The sequence below is a fragment of the Apodemus sylvaticus genome, chromosome 2, assembly GCF_947179515.1.
Source record: "Apodemus sylvaticus chromosome 2, mApoSyl1.1, whole genome shotgun sequence".
NCBI lineage: Eukaryota > Metazoa > Chordata > Mammalia > Rodentia > Muridae > Apodemus > Apodemus sylvaticus.
Window position 1 is genome coordinate 35745712 of NC_067473.1, and position 22027 is coordinate 35767738.

Here is a 22027-nt window from a genome sequence, read left to right on the forward strand (position 1 = left end):
TTGATAAGGGTGAACACCGTCACAGCCATTATGACTTTCACAGTGCTGAGTCTATATGGCAAGGTACTGGAGAGGCTGCTCGGTAGTTTATTCAGGCAGGGGTTTTCAAGACAAGCATCTTTCTCAGATGCAGGCAGAAAGGATTTCAAGTTCTTCATGTGTATATGAACTGAGAAGCAGATTGTAGTCTTTTTTGCTATGTAGGCTATTTCATCTTAGTATATTATATTTAAGCATTTTAACTGGTAAATGATATATCCTCCCTAGTAAAGTGCTCTGTATTAGGAACGAGGCAAGACTGTTGACAAAACTGTTGTCAGAATTCCGAATTAGGGACTAGACAGTGTAAGTAATTTATATGATTACATTTTACCTTCATATAAGACAGTGGAAGATTGGTGTGGTTATCTTGATTTTTGTTTGTTTTGTTTTGTTTTTGCCATCTTACAATTTCCTATCATTGTAACACCCCAAAAACTGTAAACTGAGTGTATTGACTCATGCCTATAGTCTTGAGACTCAGATGCCTACCTGAAGCAGGAAGATTACTGTGAGTTCCACTTCAGTGGTTGCCACGGAGTGAGACCACATCAAAACCACACCTGATACTAAAATTTCAGAGGATAGTATTTACTTAAGAAATGTATGAGTGATGATGAAGGACTGTTAGGCAACACTGGCATAAATAACCTTGATCTTGGCCTTTCCTTTAATATTGACTTACTTAAAATTTCCTCAGTGTTAGGTGTTAAGCTAACATTCTATACAGCATTCACATTGGAATAATTAACAAGTAAATTATAGATTTATTTTTTTCTATCATCTGCTGTTTTATCAGGATTATAACCCATACATGCTAGGTCAGATAATTTCCACTGGAATGAATCGGTTTATAATAACTTTAATGTTATGATAATGTGAAAGGGTTCTATATTTACTGTAAACCCTGTGCAGAATTGTGAAATTTGATCTCTTCCTCTAGTGACAGGTTATACAACAGTGTCTTGATGCTGGGCAGAGGAAGCAGTTACTGGCAGCTGCCCCTTAGCCATATCTATGTGAACCACAGATCATCTCCAGGGTGCTGTGCTTCTGAACTTTCTAGTGTCCAGTACACTTGGTGTGATGGTGTGTTTTTTTTTTCTTACGGTATTTTTCCTTTGACAATGAATTTATTAATCTCTTAGAGAGCCAGAGAGAGACTATAATCCACAAGATAAGGTTTCAGATCACTTTGTAATTATTGAAAACTGTGCATTGTATCAACTATTTGACACATACAGACATTAAGTCCAAGCCTTTATAAGCTTCTTTACATAGTACTGTGTGGACCTTTGAAATGATAGGAACTTGGCACTTACCAGTGGCCTTGCAGGTTATGTGTTTTTCTTTCATATATTTTTGGAGTATAAACTGTGACTGACCCTATCCAGAGACATAACTTACCACCTTTATTATTTTGTTGCTAAAACATTTCATTTTAGTTTCAGCATAATATCCAAGAAAAAAAAATGTGAGTCCTATTAAGACTTAGTAGGAATAGCTTTCAATGTAGCCAAACCTGTCCTAAGGCATACAATGAAGCCTCAGCTGGCTGCATACTTGCCATGTAAGGCACGCTGGTATTTCAGTGAGCTGTCTGATTCAGGGTGAGCAGTGCACTACAGGTGCCATCCAGCCACTGCTTCAGAGATTTTTCTGTTTTAATTTTCCTTGTTTAAAACTGAATTTGAAATTCTATGACTTAAGTAGGCATAGAACTTAGGCAACCCATCTAGGCACAAATAAATGATTGCTATTGTCCCTTTGTATTTTATATCTTTTGGTAAAGATATTTCTAAAACTAAATTTTCTTTTACCTTCAGTCCAAGCTTAAAATTTTGTAAAAGTGAAGCCTCTATTGATATTCTTTATTGTCTTCAGGGGAAAAATAATATATACAGTAGTAAATGCATAGGAAAAAAACTATAGAAAATATTCCATATATGATATTCTACTTTCACAGAAATTGACTGGCTCGAGCAACCTAAAAATTTCTTCAGATATTGAAGTGAGGTTTTTTTTTTTTAAAAAGTTAAATATTTAGTTACTACAAAGAAATAAGATTAAGATCATTTTGGCATTGTTGTTATTAAATTTTATATTTATATTTGAACTCTCCCCTTAATAATTCCCACATGTCAGTGTGTACTCATGTCTTTCTTGAGCCATTTGGAGGAGAGTTGACACATGACTTGGTGTTGTTTACAGGTTGTAAGAGGATTAATTCTTAAGCTCTATTCATGAATAACCTTACATGTAGCCCTATGAAAGAACAGGATCAAGTTAGCGCACGTAGGGAAACTAATTGTCACACTCTGGTGAATTCCATATTGAAATAAAGACAAATAGAAATCACTAGTTGATTTAGATTGAAACCAAATTTAAAGGGGTTTGAAAAGTTGGGTTGCATTTAAACAATGAATGATATTCATACTAATCCTACAGTTTTGGTAATTTATAATGTTAAGCAATAAATAGGGTGCCAAGAATTTGTGTCTGTCTTTGAAGAACTGAGAATAAATGACAAGACATAGGCAGTATGGCAGGAAACATGAAGCCTCTAAGATAGTACCTACAACAAATGATTGTAGAACAGGGAGACACTTGATTAAATTTCCCCATAGGGTATGGATTACCTCAGTGTTTCTAGTAATGTACTGATGTATTACTGTGAGATGGAAGTGAACCCCACTTGTCTATACATGGATATATGGTATATAGACACACTGAAGTGTTCCAGTCTCATCCTTCCTGTGTTCAGTTTTATTCTGTCCTATTCCATGTCTCCTTTCAACATTTACAGCTTAACTAAATCCACATATTTGTCAAGACTAGGATGTGCTACCTATTTGAGTACAATCCAGACTGGTTTATATAGATCTACATATTTTAATAGGTTTGTGGATATATTAATATAGAAGTAATCGTAACCTAGGAAAATTTACAGTATCTTTTGTTGAACATTTTCTGTTGTTTTTCATTTTATTAGGAATATATCAAAAGAATAAATAATGCTTGTTGGTTTGATATAAAATAATATACTAAATTTTCCTTTCTCTGCATTATATTGACTGTAGTTCACCAAAAACGTAATTGCATGTATGGTTTCCACAGAAGTTTAGTCAGCTAAACAGATTTTTGTTCTTTCAATTCGATTTGTGTTGCATCAGTGCAGTGAAGCAGATCTCTTCCTAATTATTAGTATTTTCATCTTTGAATTTTTAAACCTAGTTGAACTTGTTTGGTTTTAGCCCTTATAATCTTTAAATATTTATCTTCTGTAACATTATAATTTGATACAGGTTTTTAATATCACTAATTTCTTTTCCTTATTGTACTGCCTACTAAAATTGAAAAATGCTATTTCATGAAAGGAAAAATAAATTCAAACTCCCAATATATTTTCTTCAAGTTAGCTGGCTGTGAGAATTACTTACCTACCAAATGTTAAGGGTTTATAATGTGAATATTTAAAAGCAGAAATGTCAAGGGTAAACTGAATAAGTAACCAAATAGGTTTGCTGGCCATTAATTTTCTGTTTGGGGGATTTTGTGTGATACTACATCATTACTGGATTTTCTCCAATATATGCTTTACACTTAACTTAATTATTCATAAATCTTAGGACACAAAAACACATAATACCTCAAATAAGTAAAACTGCAAATGTTTAGTTTTCTTGCTAACTTTAGCCATCTTGGATTTCTAAGACAGTAGCAATACCTAATGACCTTTTCTGTTCTTACAGTGGCATACATAGCCATTATTCAATATGCCATAATGAATCATTTTTATCTTCATCTTGCGTCTGCTCAGTTTATATAGAATAAATATTTATGCTTTCTCTGTTTTCAGGGCTAGAAGATTCAGATAGAATACGTTTGAAGTATCAGCTATAATTCATTGCTTGAAAAAAAAAACAAGACCTTATACTGATCCTGTGTCAAAAAGAAAACCATCTTAATCATTTCAGCTGCAGCTTATACTGAGATAGCATCACTATTTCCTTCTTGAGAGAGTAGCTGTAAAATAAGAAAGCACTGAAATAGTTATGTATAGTTTGTTGTTTTCTACGTTAAATTCTCAAAACAGATTGCTACCTTATTTAACACAGGGGTACCATTACCTAATGACCTAATGTCTATTTAGATTTTAAGTTTGCAGCTATAAATTTCAGTGAATTGAATCTGCAAACCCCATGTGTTGATTTGCCAGTATCAGAAAAATATTCAGCATTTTGCAGGTATTTTCCTGATAGTATATAATTGTTGATTTAATTGTGGGAGCACAGCCCTGATTTTAGTCCTGGTCTTGCTTAAATCAGCTTACACATTTTAATAGCAATCTTATGACAATGTATACAGGTAAACTTAGTTTCACCAGTCACTTAAACAACTACTTTTTTAATCATTTAACTCTATTTTTTTGTTTGTGCCTTAACGAAATACAGAAGAGTAAGAAAAGAAACCTGCTTTTTAGGTATTCTGAATATCATACAATCCTGCTAATACCACTCCTGGGCATATACCCAGAGGATTCCCCAGCATGCAATAAGGACATATGCTCCACTATGTTCATAGCAGCCTTATTTATAATAGGCAGAAGCTGGAAAGAACCCAGATGTCCCTCAATGGAGGAATGGATACAGAAAATGTGGTATATTTACACAATAGTATACTATTCAGCAATTAAAAACAATGAATTCATGGAAGTCTTAGGCAAATGATTGGATCTGGAAAATATCATCCTTAATGAGGTAAGCCAATCACAAAAGAACACACATGGAATGCAGTCACTGATAAGTGGATATTACCCCAGAAGCTCTGAATACCCAAGACACAATTCACATATCAAATCATTCCCAAGAAGAAGGAAGGAGAGGACCCTGGTCCTGGAAAGGCTTGATGCAGCATTGTAGGGGAGTACCAGGACAGAGAAGTAGGAGGGGTTTGATTGGAGAATGGGCAGAGGAAAGAGGGCTTATGGGACTTATGGGAGGGGGGAACCAGGAAAGGGAAAATCATTTGGATGTAAACAAGTAATATAGAAAATAATAATAATAAAAATCCCCAGTCTTCAGGGAAATGCACATCAAAACAACTCTAAGATTTCATCCTAACTGGTCAGAATGGCTAAGATCAAAAACTCAAGTGACAGCACATGCAGGTGTGGGTGTGGAGCAAGAACACCCTCCAAGGCTAGTAAGTGCAGACTTGTACATGCACTTTAGGAATCAATTTGGGGTTTTTCATAAAACTGGGAATAATTTTACCTCCCAACCCAGCTATACCACTCCTAGGCATATACCCAACAAATACTTCACCCACAAAGACCCTTGCTCAACTATGTTTGTGGAAGCTGACATTCTTAGCCACTCCATGGCTTCTCAGAGAAGCCTCAATAGCATTGTTCAGCTAGCCTGACATTTCCCCCCAGGCCAGACTCCCTGACCTTTCTGATGTTCATGCAAACTGCGCATGTGTGGGCATTGGGTCTTTAGCCTCTTCCCTGTTCCTAGATTGTCCCTTTCATGAACTGTTCTGATGTGCCATTCAGGCCTCAGCTCCTCTGTCATGGCAGACTTTCCTCATTACAGCCGAAGATAAGTATGTAGCCAATTTCTATCACTTCGTCTTCTCTCTCAACTATATCAAAGTATTATAAAATAATCTTTATATTGTCTGACAGTTTTCCCCATTGGAATTGAAAAATATGTTGTTACTCACTACTCTTTTTCCCTTTCAATCATTTAAGTAGGCCTAGTGAATAGTAAATGCATCTTTGTTGCATAATAGACAAATAGGAAACAATGATAGAAGTTCAATAATTCCTGAGTTATTTGCATAGAAATAATAAGATCGTTTAAAATAGGAAGTAAAAATTGTTTTCACTCTAAAGAAGAAAAATCACTTAACTTCTTCCTTTTGCATCTGAGTTTATATTTACATTATAATTTTTTGAAATCTAATTTTAGCTGTGTGATGATAGACTACATGATTTTGAGTATTTGCTATCTCGCAAACATTTTCTGTTTTTTTCTTTTTGTAAACCACAGTGTGCACTTGTACTATTTTAGTTTAGTTTAGTTTAGTTTAGTTTAGTTTAGTTTAGTTTAGGTAGGTTAACCCCAAAGCCGTTCTTTGATGTTGGGTTTTTTCCTCTATTTTAGGTCTTACATTTTACAGCTAAAGAAATTGAGTCTGGGATTCCCATTGCCTTTTCTGAGGTCATACCAACACTAAATACTAAAGCAGGATTCACACAGGGTTATTTGACTCCAGAGTCTATGCCTGCAGGTATTTGGGGTCAAATAGCATACTTACTTTTCAGTATAATATTATTTGAGCTATAGACACAAACATAAACAAACTATTTTGTATGTACTGTTTGTCATCCTAAGCATTGAAATGGTACCCGTTCAATGTTGACTTAACCAGGTGTGCAGTTGGAGTCTGTAATTCAGGACCCATGAACTACGATTCAAGCTCAGCTATTAATTAGCTACAGGGCCTTGGGGAAATCAGTTGTATCTTCTGGGACTGACTTGCTTTTTTTTCTGGAGTTAACAGAATAGGCCATATGGTCATTACATGAGATACCGTCTAGTTTTTTAAGCCAGTGAACTCCCATTAGGAAAGTGTAATCTTGAAGAGACATCTGTGGGAAAGCAGTTTTGTTTATCTTCTCTGACTTTGGATTTGTTATGTGCCCAGTGCTTTTGTAAGGTAACAATTTGCTTTTCTTCATAATAAATAGAGGAAGGTAATATTCCCTCTTTAATCAAGTCATGAAATTCAGCAAAGTACTTAACAAATTGCTAATATAAAGTGAAAAAGGTTGTTAATGTAATTTTATCCACTATTGATTTTCCTTATATTGCTAATTTAAGGTCTTTACTAAATGATATTAGTTTTGTAATCATTAATAAAAATGACTATCGACGGTTCTGTATATGCAAATACGAGTGGATTTTGCTTCTTTCTTATTTGTATTCAAAATAAGATTAAGTAACAGTACTCCACTTATCACCTTGAATTTAGCTGTAATGATCCCAGCTTTTGAAAACAAGCATATTGTCATCATTCTATACAGCCTTGGAGAAATCAGCCTCTTATTAAATATGCACTGTATTGCCGTGGTGTGTGTGAGACATATAACAACATCTATTTCTGAAGTAGACCTCTTCTATGAGAATTCTACCAGTGACTCGGGTGCCTAACCTGAGAGGAGACAAACTGGAGCAGAGATGAATATGCCTGCTCGTGCTACTTGCATTCCTGCTTGAATTTTTTTTTAAATACATTATTGCCAACAAGACAGTGCAAGCAATAGTGAAAGTTGAAAATGTACAGACATTCAAATACAGATTTTTCTATTTTGAAAGATAATTAAGCAAAAAAGTCATACAATTCTCTGCATGTATTGCCTGTTCTTATATAAAAATATATAAATATTTCACAACTTCCTATATGAATACATATTTATATATAAATATGTATATATATTCTTTATATAAATGCATATGTATATATCTATATATACTTTATACATAATCACACAAATATATTTCACAACCTTACGTATTTCTTAATTATAGCATTGCATCAAAAGTGTATGTTAATTTGATTGTATATCATATCTTTTTTTTTAAAGACTCTTAAGGATAAATTTTTACCTTTCCCCAAATCCTACATGGTCCTACCTCTGTATACTTTGAGTTTTCTTAAAATAGTAGCTGTGCTTCTGTCTTTAGACAATAACCTTTTCTTTGTTGCTGTCAATCATTTGAGAACTCCATAGCCCTGATCATCCTTATGTGAGCCTTTTTTAAGGTCCTAGGAGCCGTGTTAACAAGATAATATCAGAATGTCATTTTGCTTAGAAGTTGGTCCTTGCACCAGTTTCCAGGGCACCCTCTGCTTCTCCTATTTGTATGTTCTCTCAAGATTTAAGAACTGTGTCACAACAAATCCTGACTATTGCCCAAAAACTGTAGACCTCCCCTTGTTTTCAGTATTACTTTCTTTGCTTTCAGTCATCCAGCATCTAAAAATACAAATGGAAAGTTCTAGAAATAATTGTTCAGTTTTCTGCTTTGTACTGTTCTGAATATCAGATACGGTCTAACTAGCCTACTCTTTCCTTCCTAGAACGTGAATGATTTCTTTGTCTACTGTGTCCACGCTGTGTAGATCACCCATTCATTAGCAACAAAGTTAACAGATCTATGGTCCCAATGGCATGGAAGCTTCTGTTCAAGTGTACACATGGCCTTTCCGTTGTGGCCTAATACTGCTTGAAAGATAGTCTGTGTACTATTACCTCCATTCACTCATCCCAAAACATTGTACTGTTTCATGTCACCGTGTGAAAATGAGGGGAATCAGGCACAGAAAAATGTCTTAAGAGAAAAAAAGAGGCCACATTCACCTAATTTCCATTGTAGTATGTTTTCATAATGTTTCATTTGTTATTGTTATTCTTATTATGCCATTGAGTATATATTAAACCATGTATGGTAGGAGAAATCACAGGACACATAAGGCTCAGTCCTATGTGTAGTTTCACCATGTAATAAGGATACATGCTCTACTATGTTCATAGCAGCCCTATTTATAATAGCCAGATGCTGGAAAGAACCCAGGTATCCCTCAACAGAAGAGTGGATGCAAAAAATGTGGTATATCTACACAATGGAGTACTATTCAGCCATTAGAAACAATGAATTCATGAAATTCTTAGGCAAATGGATGGAGCTAGAGAACATCATACTAAGTGAGGTAACCCAGACTCAAAAGGTGAATCATGGTATGCACTCACTAATAAGTGGATATTAACCTAGAAACCTGGAATACCCAAAACATAATCTACACATCAAATGAGGTACAAGAAGAAAGGAGGAGTGGCCCCTTGTTCTGGAAAGACTCAGTGAAGCAGTATTCAGCAAAACCAGAACGGGGAAGTGGGAAGGGGTGGGTGGGAGGACAGGGGGAGAGAAGGGGACTTACGGGACTTTCGGGGAGTGGGGGGGGGCTAGGAAAGGGGAAATCATTTGAAATGTAAATAAAAAATATATCGAATAAAAAAAAGAAAAAAATATATTGCTGCTAAAAGGAAAGACCACTGATTTTGGAAAATCTACAAAGATAGTTAAGATGGTTATCAAAAGTTTTCATATATACCTAGAAGATGCTCCAACATGTAATAAGGACACATGTTCCACTATGTTTATAGCAGCCTTATTTATAATAGCCAGAAGGTGGGAAGAACCCAGATGTCCCTCAATAGAGGAATGGATACAGAAAATGTGGTACATTATACAATGGAATACTACTCAGCTATTAAAAATAATTAATTCGTGAAATTCCTAGGCAAATAGATGAAACTAGAAAATGTCATCCTGAGTGAGGTAACCCAATCACAAAAGAACACACACAATATGCACTCACTGATAAGTGGATATTAGCCCAGAAGTTTGGAATACCCAAGAAACAATTTACTGACCAAATGAAGCTCAAGAAGAAGGGAAACCAAAGTATGCATACTGAAGGAAAGATCATCCAGAGACTGCCCCACCTGGGGTTCCATCCCATACACTGTCACCAAACCCAGACACTTTTGTGGATGCTAATAAGCACTTGCTAACAGGAGCCTGATATAGCTGTCTCCTGAGAGGCTCTGGCAGTACCTGACAAATACAGAGGTAGGTGCTCTCAATGAACCATTGGACTGAGCACAAAGTCCCCAATGGAGGAACTATAAAAAAGGACCCAAGGAGCTAAAGGAGTTTCCAGCCTCATAGGAGGAACAGCTATGAACCAATCAGTACCCCATGCCCCCAGAGCTCCTGGGATCTAAACAACCAACCAAAGAGTACACATGGAGGACCCATGGCTCCAGGTGCATATATAGTAGAGAATAACCTTGTTGGACATCAAAGGGAGGAGAGGCCCTTGGTCCTATGAAGGCTCGATGCCCCAGTATAGGGGAATGGCAGGACAGGGAAGTGAGAGTGGGTAGGTTGGTGAGCAAGGGAGATGGGGTGGGATAGGGGGTTTTTGGAGGGGAAACCAAGAAAGGGGGAACATTTGAAATGTAAATAAAATATCCAATAAAAAAAAGAAATATTCAGAAAGCATAGTTGTCAATGATTTAAATTAATGTCCTTATGTCTTTCATGGTAAACCTTGGCTGTTGTGCTATTTTTTCCTTCAAACTGTATATTATTTTTTTTATTTCATTTTGCCCCAGCTGCTCTTTTTCATTATAGATCTGCATAAGAGTGATAAGTAATAACCATGTGACAGAGTTAATTTTAGGCTGTATTGAAATCTTTCTGCCAAAAAAATTATTCCACTACCTTTAAATTTAGTTTCACGCAAGATTTTAGGACAAATCCAGAAAGCCACCTTTTAACCAAAATATCACTAGAATGGTCCCCTAGGTAGTTGCTAAGACTGTTAGCCTCTAAACCACTTGAATTGGGCCTCTGTAGTTTCCACAGTTTCCATCGCTCTCAGCACCACTGTCTTCATCCAGACTCCTACTAGAATGGCCCACTAACCTCTATTTACAGTATGCAGTACAACCACTTTTGTACACATGTTAGAACCTCTAACATCTTCCATGTTCCTTCGAAAACCATAATGATCAGGTTTATCACAGCACTAGCCCACTACCTAGAACTAGCTTCTGTCTTAGGTGTCTGTGGTTATGGTAAAACCCATGACCAAGGCAATTTAGGAAGGGTTTATTAGTGGCTTATGGTTCCAGAGATACGTGTTATCATCCTGGCTGGGAAGCATGGGAATGGGGAGGCATGGTGACTAGAGACCAGCTGCGAGCCCACATAACAAACTGAGATTGTGGTCTCAGAGAACTTAAAAGACAAGCTGCGAGCCCACATATCAAATGGAGATCACAGTCTCAGAGAACTTAAAATGCAATTGGTCTCTTGACAATACAAAGGTTGTTCCCAGTGGCAAACTTTCTCCAAAAAGGCCACATGTCCCAAATAGCCAACTGGGGACCAAGTATTCAAATGCCTGGATATGGAGAATAAAAATCATTTAAATTACAACAGGATATGTTCCCTAGAATTTTCTCCTGAAAGTTAAAGGGTCCTATATTTTTCTGGAATTTTACATATCATAATTTCAGTGACTTACTATATTGTTTTAGCATATTATAAGCCTCATGTGGCAGGGACTATGTAGGAGTGGCCTTTTTTTAAAGTCCAATATAGTAATATCAAACAGCTATTTAATTTGATCAAAGATGGTTGTGGGCATAGCTTACATAACTTTCTTTTTAAATGGGATATTTAAAGTTTTCATTACATGGAATAATATTGTCATAGTCTCATATTCTATATTGTAAAACATTGAGAAGTATATTATATCAATAGAATCATTAGCTGCTTAAAGAGACCATTGGTTAAATGATGCATTGTCATATAAGCTTTATAAGTGATTTAAATCTTGCCAACTATCCTACATTTGGGAATTGTTTAAATATATACTAGTAGATGAGTTCATTATAGTAATAACTTAAAGCAAATGGCTTTAAATTTAATTTAAAAGCTACTCAATAGCCAAGAGATAATCTGTAAATTCAGGAAATAAGCATACACTATGTGTTTGTTCCTGATAATAAAGTACCACTACAGAGGATTTTTCTTTGCATGTGAGTTTTACAAAGTAAATTTTCTGTAGTAAATAAAATATCCTTTTCATTCTATAAAAAGTTAATGTGCCATAGGAGATATGTTACTTGGAAATCTAATGAACTATTAATTTCTAATAAAACAATGAAGATTAATGGGCTTACTCTGGGGAAAATAGCACTCAACTTGAAATAAGTCCATTTGAGAGAGTTTAGTCAGATCATTTAAAAAAAAGGTATTTATAATTTGGTTTCTAAAAAGTTTATTTCTAAAGATTTAACACTTGATGTGGAGTTAGTCTTAATAAAAGAGCAGTTTATGTTAGATTGAGAAATGACTCATCTTGAAGATATAAGAAACCTAACTTTGGAGAGAAGAAAGTATCTGATGCCGTAGCCCAGCTTTGTACAGTATTTATTAATCATTAAAAAGCAGACTTTCCCTATATGATGCCAAGGGGCTAAAATATATTCCAGATTACTTAAAATATATTCCAGATTCTGCTAAAGTAAGAATCTTGTTTAATCAATAGACATTTGTCTATAAGTCACCAGTAGCAGAAGCGAAGATAGTTCTTTAGAAGTAGGTTTCTGACATTTTCAAATAATACAGAGGTTGTTATTGTGTTTAAGTGAAAAGGTTCTTTTCTTCTATATAGTTGACACTTTGAAATACCTGATTCAAGGTATTAAAGTAAAACGTCATTATTAATGAGAATGTCTCCTAGGCAAAGAAGATATAGTTGAAAATGAAAACTGTATTTACAAATCATTACAGCATTTACAGTTACACTAATCACAATACAGTTAAATCAGGTTCTAATAGCTCTTAAAGTCTAAGAACTAAAAAAATTATATAACATGAGTTTCACTTGTGAAATATTTCTCAATAACTTTGATTTTCTGACAGGCAGAAAATACTGATTTACAGTGTAGAGTCTATAATGAGCTATCAATATTGTGGAGGCACCTAAGCTCTGGTATTTATAATTGAATACTTCTGAATTCTCTTTGAGGCAGAGTTAAGAGTTTTGTGAAGACATTTTATGTACAGACATTAATTAAACACAGATTTTATTGTAAAGAGAGGGGGACAAGGAAAAAGTAAGACACACCCATGTGGGGGCATGGGCCTACTGAGAAGGAGTGGCCCTGTGTAGTATTTCAATTGTTACTACATAGTACTTAAAAACAAAGTGAAGAAATCTTTACTTCAAAGTGTTTGAAGTTCATTTGCCTTTAATGTTTGTATCAAGATGACTTTAGATTATAAAAAGAGTTGAAAAAATTGGGATAGCAAGCTTGTATGCTCTCGTCCAGCTCCTTTTTCCATTAACAATTTACAGAGGAGTTACCAGCCATAAACCAGAAAGAAACCTTAGACAGTTCTCTGAAGTAAATACTGGCATTTACTAGATGCTGCCAGTGCTGCCTCTTGTGTCTTCTGGACATAATGCAGTAAAAGCTCACTTTCGTTTTATCAGTTGAGTGTTCTTAATTTTGTTCTGTTGGTAATGATTGGCACTTGGTTATTTTATACAATGTCTTTCCAATGCAGCTTTTTTGTTCCTTTATTGTTTTTCAAGAAAGGATAACTCTGTATAGCTCTGGCTGTCCTGGAACTTGATGTGCACACCAGACTGGCCTTGAAGTCACAAAGATCTACTTGCTTCAGTCTCCCGAGTACTGGGATTAAAGACATGTTCGACCACCTCCTGGCTTCCATTTTCATTTTTCTAGTATGTTCTTATGATTAGGAAGTTGTGTGTTAATCAGAAATCTCTGGCCTGTGTTACCATCACTCTCAGGATGTGACATTAGAATATGTCACTATGGATTTCTGCTGATGCTAACCTTATACATCAGTTGGCATGGTGCTTATGAGGTTTCTTTCCCTGATAAAGTTATCATTGTTCCTTTTAAAAAAGGAGTTTCAAATTCTTTATATTTGGAAGACAGTCCAAAGAGTTGTTTTAAGTCTCTAGACAGTTAGGAAAGAAATTGATGTCACACTCTTGTTGATAGGCAGCCTTAGAAACATTTTAGCCTTAATGACTTGTTGACCAAGGAGAAATGTAAGAAAGAAAAGAGGTTTCCATATATATCATAGCTGTAATTCTAATTATCCTAAAACTCTCCTTCACTCTGATGTAGATTTTGCAATGAATAAAAGACTGTATACTGAAGGAATTCTGAATTGAGATTACTTAGGAATTTTTAAATTGAAAAAATTTAACTATTGAGCATTTAATGACTTACTAAGTTGTTCCTTAACATCAAAATTATCACAAAATATTCACAATTGTCTGGCTCTCATAGATCAAAGTATATAAGGAATTTAAAATACCAAAGTAGATTAGCTGTAAACCTGCACACACCTGAGTAATGCTCCTAAGTGGAGTGTTATGCTCTCTGTCTCCTGTCTGTCTGTAGCTCCCTCTCCCTCTCTGTCTGTCTCTCTGGAAGGTATGTGGCTAGTAATTATAATAATTTTATAGAAGACAGCATGAATTTGAGATGGGATGGGGGAGAGCATGGGCGTATGTGGAGGGCAAGAGGAACAGGTGGGAATAATACAGATATGGGTGACACTCATGGATAAATTCCTCAAAAGTCCATATTATTAAAGTTGCAATGGTTTTATATCTTTGGGCAGATATAAACTTAGCAGTTGGTCTGACATTTGTAAAGAGTCTGCTGTAACGCGATTGTTCTCATCTAGAACATATTCTTTTGTCCTCACCTATGCCCTACTCTCTTTCTATTTGACTTGTTGCTGAAATAAAGGATAGACTTTTGTGAGGTTCAGTAAAACAGAGATTTCTTTTACTGTCTTTTGTTTGAATAAATGAAAAACAGAAGTAAAATACTGCTATTTCTGAGATGCTTGGGGATGGGAGCCATGGGATCCTGCTTGCTAGACAAGAGCTCTACCACTGAGCAATACCCTAGGCTGCCCTTCACTTAATGATATGTGTAGTTGAGCTGTTTTACTAAGAGAATCTAATGTTACTTTAGTTTTATTTTATATTCCTAGGATTTTTAATTAAATATGCAACTGTGTCATAAGAAAAACCCATATACTTTTTACAGTAAATTTAATTAAGCATTTCTTGTAAGTTCACTTCAGTGTCTACGATGGCCCACTAAAGTTGGAATTCAGTTGTAAAATGGTAGATTAATTGCCTTTTGTATGGAGTGAAATAAGAATCTCAAATATGCAAAGTCAGGAAATGTAATTAGAATCCTCAATCGCTTCTTCAGTGCATTGGAAAGCTGAATGCAGAAGTACAGAAAAGGGCCAAAGGCTGTTGAGTGTAGCACATTACACACGTTTCACACTTTACTTAATGACCCAAGTGTTTATGACTGTGAAGCAAATGCACCATTCAAAAAGTTACGGTGGAATTGTGAAGCATTAAAAACTCCAATTAATTTTAGTCTGAAGTATGCAGTGTGCTCATTTTGCCTGAAACATTTTCATTATCATCTGTATTTTTCCAGTTATTAGGATAAATTTTTCCTCATTGGGGAGCATGAGCATGTTGTCTAGTAAAGCATGGTATTAAATACTGTTGGGAGTTAAAACTAATGTGTGCCCCCTATATCAAACATTAATATTAATAATAATAATAATAATAATAATAATAATAATAATAATAATAATAAAAGTGGTGTTTGGGTGCAGTTTGAAACAATTTGGGTGTATTACTTTCTGCACCTCATCTATTGACTGCAAACTTTTTAAAAATATGTTTTTAATTAAATAGCATTGCAGCACCTTGTCCCTTTCTACTCTCCAGCCCCTCGGAGCTCCCCTCTTTCTAGTCCCCCCCCCACACCCCCCAACTCTCCAGTTGATAGCCTTGTTTTCTTTTAATTATTGTTGTTACACACACACATATGTATGTAAATATACATGAATATAGCTTGCTGACCCTGTTTTTGCGTGTGTGTAAGTAGGTCCAAGCCTGACTGTTCTGCATTGAGCAGCCAGGAGGAAGTCTCATCTCTGAGAGGCTCAGTCTCCCCCTTCCAGCTGACTGCAAACTGTTCTACTAGTGTCTTTAAAAGATACACAACTTACTTCTTTAAAAAATATTGTTAAAACATATACATATCTGTGATTACAAATTTACATTCTATTTCAATAGCTATTCCTTTTCTGATGAGTCAAAGACATATTAAGATTTTTAAACAAATTAGAATCATTTCCAGTTACTGCTTATCTGCACTCTAGTTTGCTTAACTACAGCAGCAACAAGCATCCTTTCTGAGAATTGCATGGCTAAGAAAGGAAAAACAACTGATTTCACTCTTTTTGTAAACATAGACCCTCATTTTTCTCACTTATTTATAGAAATAGCTTGTATAGTCAAACTATAAGATGACTCAATAAAAGTCATGTTTTCTAGTTAGTAAAATAGCCTGTGCTCACAGTGGAAATATAAGAAAATTCAGAGTCTCACAGGCAATAAAATAAAACAATAATATCACTTAGCCATTCAGACCTTTAGCAAAGGAATTTTATATAGATCCATAGGAAGAAAGTGTTTCTTTTTTCTTTAACTATAGATGTATGGGTGTCTTCATTTTTTGGTGTTTTGTTTTTGTTTTGTTTTGTATTTTTCCTTGTGGAGTTTTCCCACACATTTCATATATCATTTCATTTAGAAAACCAATTAAATATTATAATTTGAAACAAATAGCCATTTATTTAATACTGAAGTGGTTTTTTGAAACATTTTGAGCTTACAGATAATAGGATAGATAATTCCTAGCTCCCTCCTACTGTTTCCATCTTGTATAACAATTGTATAATTATCATAACTAGAACGTGTTACCAGATGATTTTATTGACCACCCTGTGTTTATTATCAAGATCTTCAGTTTTCCCAGTAGTCTTTTTTATGGTCCACTATTCCAGACTGCATTAAATGATCATGCTATCTTAGCCTTCTCCAGTTTGTGACAGTTCCAACTTTTGTCATCCCTGACCGTGGCATTTTTTCACACTACTGTTGAGTTCTTTTATAGAATACCTGCTGTGTGCTTTCCCAGTATAAGCTCAAGGAAAGACTGCAGGTGATGTGCCCTTCTTCCTGCCTCCATTGGCTTAGTGGTGCTAAGTATTAGCATCACTAATAATACTAATATCAATACTAATACTTATTAGTATTAGGTAACATTGATCTTGAACATATGGCTGATGTGGTATTTACTGGGTTTTTGGTTTCAAACTTAAGTAATCAAACAAAAGAAAATTGTGTGCCTTTTTATGATCTTACCTTTAAAAGAAATTCTTTAAAACATAGCAGTTTACAAGGTAAACCTAATGCCTTTATTTGTACACTATAGCTTGAATACAGAAGTTATCTGAGCAGTAAAATATTCAGATTTTAAAATCATTTGCCATTGCATGGGGTTGGTTTCAGCTTAAATGAAAAGAAGGTGGATTGGTTTCATTAATTAGCATCAAGTATTTGAGCTGTTATCAAAAGAAAAATGCATTAGTTAATAAAGTGAAATAGAAGGAGTCTTTGTCCCACATTAAATTTAAAATTTCATTTAAAGGAAATCATGCAATTTCTATGCAGTAGGAAGGATTTCCATTTGACAAATAAGACAGTGTTTATTCTTGTTTCTCTTTCCCAATAATGCTTCATTCTCTGCCACCTAGAATATTAGACCATTACTACATGTCCCTTGTGGGCCTAGAAACAACATCTCTCCTCTTTGCCGTAGTCAAGGGTAAAATAGTAATAATAACAACAACAACAAGGAAGCTTGTGAACCATATGTGGTCACTCGGTGATGTGTGTGTTACTGTCATATGACTGCACACGCGTCTGAGGAGAGCAGGCCAAGGTCACGTGGCATCATGGTTCCCTGGAGCTTGAGTAACAAGCCTAAGCATTGGGAGCACGCCTGCGTGCGCTCCAGCTCCCCAAAGGGGATGTTTTCTCGCTGGTGCTTCAGGGACCCTTCATGAAACAAATGCCAAGCTTGTCAGGACTGTCACTAAGAAACTGAACCATGTAGCAGGGGTCTTCTTTCCCTGGGAAACAAGCAGATGCCTTAGCTCAGCAAAGTGAAAAGACCGGCCACAGAGGCGCTGCCGACTCGCACTCGCTGTGCCGTAGGAGAGATGCTGTGCAGAAGCCTGCCTTCCTTGCAGCTTCACTTGCTGTGCACTTATTTATTAATGGTGTCCAGTCTGTTGCCTGAAGAACTTGCTTAATCTTGAACTGTAGATAAAGTTCTTATAAAATGGGCCTGCAATGTTATGTACACATTTCCAAAGGACAGTCCTTCAAAGCTTTACAGGATCAAGCTGGATGATTTTTTTAAAAGGTAAAATCAATTACATTTATTTTTATACTGTCATGCTATAGCAATTTCAGTGTTATATCCCAGAAATTAGACTGGATATACTTTTACTCCTCTCTGTGATCTTTTGCCATATCTAAGCTGCAGCTGCAGTCATATAAAATAATAGATAGGCTTTGATGGTTAGATAAATGATTTAAGATGTAAAAAGGCAAAATTTTAAGGTCAAATCCTCAGAATAAAAAACAAGACCAAGACAGTATGTATTTCTCTAAGAGGAGGCAGAGCTACAAGACATGACTTTATAAGTGTGTTTTCTGGTAGGGAAGTCAGCCAAAGATGACTGCTGTTATATTGATGCATTAGCTTATTGATTCCCTACTTATTTCTGTTACATGTTACATATACTAAACTATTTGTAACTTAATGGAAGTTGCAAACAACTATTTTACATAGCAGCATTCTCCTATAAAAGCAAAACATATAGATACTTCCTGGACCTTAAGCTTCCCAGACTTATTATCATATCCATACATCAGTATTTTTATTTTTTTATGTACATGGATTTTTTTCTTTGCCTCATGTGTGTGCATGGGCCTGTGTGTGTGTATGTGTGTGCGTGCGTGCATGCACATGCGTGCATGTGAGTGTTGCCCATAGAGACAAAAAGACAGCAACAGATGGAACCCCTGAAACTGGAGTTACAGATGGTTGTGAGCCTCTATGAGGATACTGGGGAATTGACCCTAGTCCTCTGAAAGAACAGCCAGTGTTCTGAACCACTCACAGTTTCTACAGCCCCTTTACATTTAAATTTTGAGTTAAAGTAGTGTTAAAATTGCTAGGTAAAGTTAGATACAGTTTATTAATGAAGTAATATTAGCCTGCACACTTAGTAGACCGGGCAGATGATAAAGGCTTGCTTTGTTTGCCATGACTAAAAGGATATGAATTTTAATAACTCTATTGAGCTGGAGACATGGCTCAGTGGTTGAGTGTACCTGTTGTTCTTACAGAGGAACCTGTTTCTACATACCCAGCACCTTCCCAGCACTGACATAATGGTTGAGAACCATCTATATAATTGCAGTTTCAGAAAAATTAACACCCTCTTCTATATTCCATGAACACAGAAATGGATGTGCTATACATATGTAATTGCAGACAAACACTCATATACCTAAAAGTAAAAGAAATAAATCTAAAATATATGGCTTTTTTGGCATATACTGCTTCACACATTTTTGCTTTCCTTCTTTTATCAGTGTTGTTACTGTAAATCAAGATTGCTGGAAGCATATCTGTTGAATAAGGAATGTCAGTATGCCTTTTTAAAGTGTGTATTGGTTTACACACAACTCTTGTTCTTACTCTCCAATATTTCGTAGAATTCAGAAAATATTGAGTAAACTCCAATTGTATGCTAATTGCAGCCATTTAGACAGTAGGAATATAATATACAGAAGAAGAACTTGTTTGAAAAGCATCTTGACAAATTTAGTGCTACCTAACAAAATGTACTGTCTTAGTTACATTTCTATTGCTGTGATAAAACACTATGATCAAGGCCACTGACAATAGCAAGTATTGAGTTGGGCTCATGGTTTCAGATCTATAGAATATGTGATAGCATAGCAAAGGCATGGTGGCAGGAAGAGCTGAGAATTAGCATCTTGGTTCACAAGCCAGAGGCAAAAAGAGCACACCAGAGATAAGGCTAGTTTCTTGAAACCACAGAGCTATGCGCAGTAACACACTTCTTACTTTCCAATCTTTCCCACACATTTCCACCAACTGAGACCATGTATTCAAACATTTTGTTTCAGCTTTTGATGGGCATTCTCATTCAAACCACCATGACCTCTTTACCAAGGGATTTTCTATACTGACACTGTCTTACTTAGTAGAAGGCAGTGTAAGGTAGGAAATGAAGACTTAATTTTGCATAGGTTGTAAGTAAAATGTAATTTCTAGAAACTCTTGTGTATGTACTAATACCTCTTCAGATGTCAATTGGTGGAAAATAACCTGCTCAGTAGAAGTTAAAGGGAAGTTTAAATGACTGACAGGAGTAGTTAGGAAAACTGGCAAAGTTGTACTGTCAAGATGATACTGAAATCTCATCTGATATCTCACATATCTGTAAAGCTTCAGAATAATCGGTAATATCGATAATTTCTCTAATTTCCTAATATTGTTGCAGTCTAAATAAAAAATAACATTCATGTTAGAGACAAGGACACTTTCTTCATTTTACTGATTGTAGAAAAGGGTTTTGTTGTCTATTTGTTTTTGTTTTTTCCATAGAAGGCAATTTATACAGACGTGATTTGCAATGACACTAAGCAAAACTCAACAGTTATGTAATTTATTTAAACTTGATTTTATAAAATACTGAGGTACAGATTGATTTTTTGGAGATAACTGTATTAACTTTATGTAAAGACACTTGAGGATTTCTGCCTGTGCTTTAATTAGCTCAGTAATGTTTTATGAAATGCCTATTTCAGTTAATAAAAAGTGAAAGATATTGGTAAGTCAGAAATAACAGGAAAGCAAGACTTCTTGGTACTTGGGATTGTTAAAGGAGTATATTTACTAAGACAGATTACCAAAAATAGGATGAAATATTTTTTCAGATGCTTATTATTTATGCTGTGAAGGTCAGCATTTAATATTACACACAAGGTACATTTCATTCCTCTGGTAGCAGACATTATGATGTCATTTCATTATCCACCATGTGCCATGGGAAACTGATGTGAATTATGAGGCCACCACTTAGAATCGAAACTAGAAGATTGTAAGTGTTCTATAGCATGACATGTCCATGTTTCCTATTTTAGAACTGACTGATCTTCAGATAACATATGGTGGTAGAAGTAATTGAAAAATTGACAGACCTGTCAGGAAAGTATGCTAGATGAGACCAAAATGCCATGCTGGAGCACATAAAGTGTCTTACAAGTTAAATTTATTGCTTTTTATCAAAGAGCAAAGTAAAGGCTATCTAGCTCTCCTACTACAGAGAGCACTGTTCAGTAGCAGGTGTTCTGAAAGTAATTCTGAAGCCTTGAAAGATGGGTTTCTTTTAATCAACATTTAGAAGAAAATACCATGTAATATAATTAAACAGTAAGAATTTTCTAATTATAGATAGAGAATCTTTTCCTTATTTTGGAATCAGAATAGTACATTGTTTTGCTGGTAAGATACTGTTAATGTTGTCAAGCTGAAAACTCTGAAATGTAGGATTTAATGTTTGCTAAAATTTATTTTGCAGGAAGATGAAAATGAAGCTGAAAAGAAAACCGCATCTCAGGAGCTCAGCATGGAGCAGAAAACTCCAAAGACATAAAGACGGACTGTCTTGTGTGTGCTGAAGCTTCTACAACTTATGCCGAGGCAGATAACATTTCTAATTTGTAAAATGTTAATTGTAAAATCTAATTTACAAAACTGTTCTCAATAAAGTCCTTGAAATAGGAGCTTGTATTTGAAATTCGTATTTTTTTTAAACAATTCAACTCTGATTTATAGGTCAAACCATCAGAATATCTTTTGGCTTCTTTATTGTTTTGTTTTGTGGCTTTGTTGATAGTGGGATTTATTTTGTTTCAGTTTTTGTTCTTTTGAGACAGGGTTTCACTGTGTACTCTTGTGAACCTAAATATACCTATGCAGACAAGGTTGTCTACAGACTTAAATTGATGTGGGCCACCATAACAGCAAGAAATTGTCAAAAATATGAGAACAAGATTTTCTTTGTCTTATAACCTAAGCAGAAAAGGGTTTTGTTGTCTTTTGTTTGTATCGATATGGCCTAAAAGAAACCTCTGGGAATATGTAATTCACCTTTATTTTTATTTTTATTCTTTTTACTATATTCACTTGTTATCTTCCAAAAGAACTTACCAGTGTTCCAGTTACCAATATAAGGAAATCTCAGAATTCTGATTTCCTATTCCTATGATAAGCACTATAACTGAA

At 35.2% G+C, this 22027-nt stretch overlaps 1 protein-coding gene across 3 annotated transcripts in view; it reads left to right on the forward strand.

Moving 5' to 3' along the window:
- The window catches only part of Phf14 (PHD finger protein 14), a 174648-nt gene extending 153123 nt beyond the window's left edge, over positions 1–21525 (forward strand). For all 3 annotated transcript variants that reach the window (XM_052173245.1, XM_052173244.1, XM_052173247.1), the window contains one exon: positions 21321–21525. In XM_052173245.1, coding sequence (XP_052029205.1) covers positions 21321–21395 — 75 coding nt within the window. In that variant the 3' untranslated portion in view covers positions 21396–21525. The remainder of the gene's footprint in view (positions 1–21320) is intronic.
- The last annotated feature ends 502 nt before the right edge of the window (positions 21526–22027 follow it).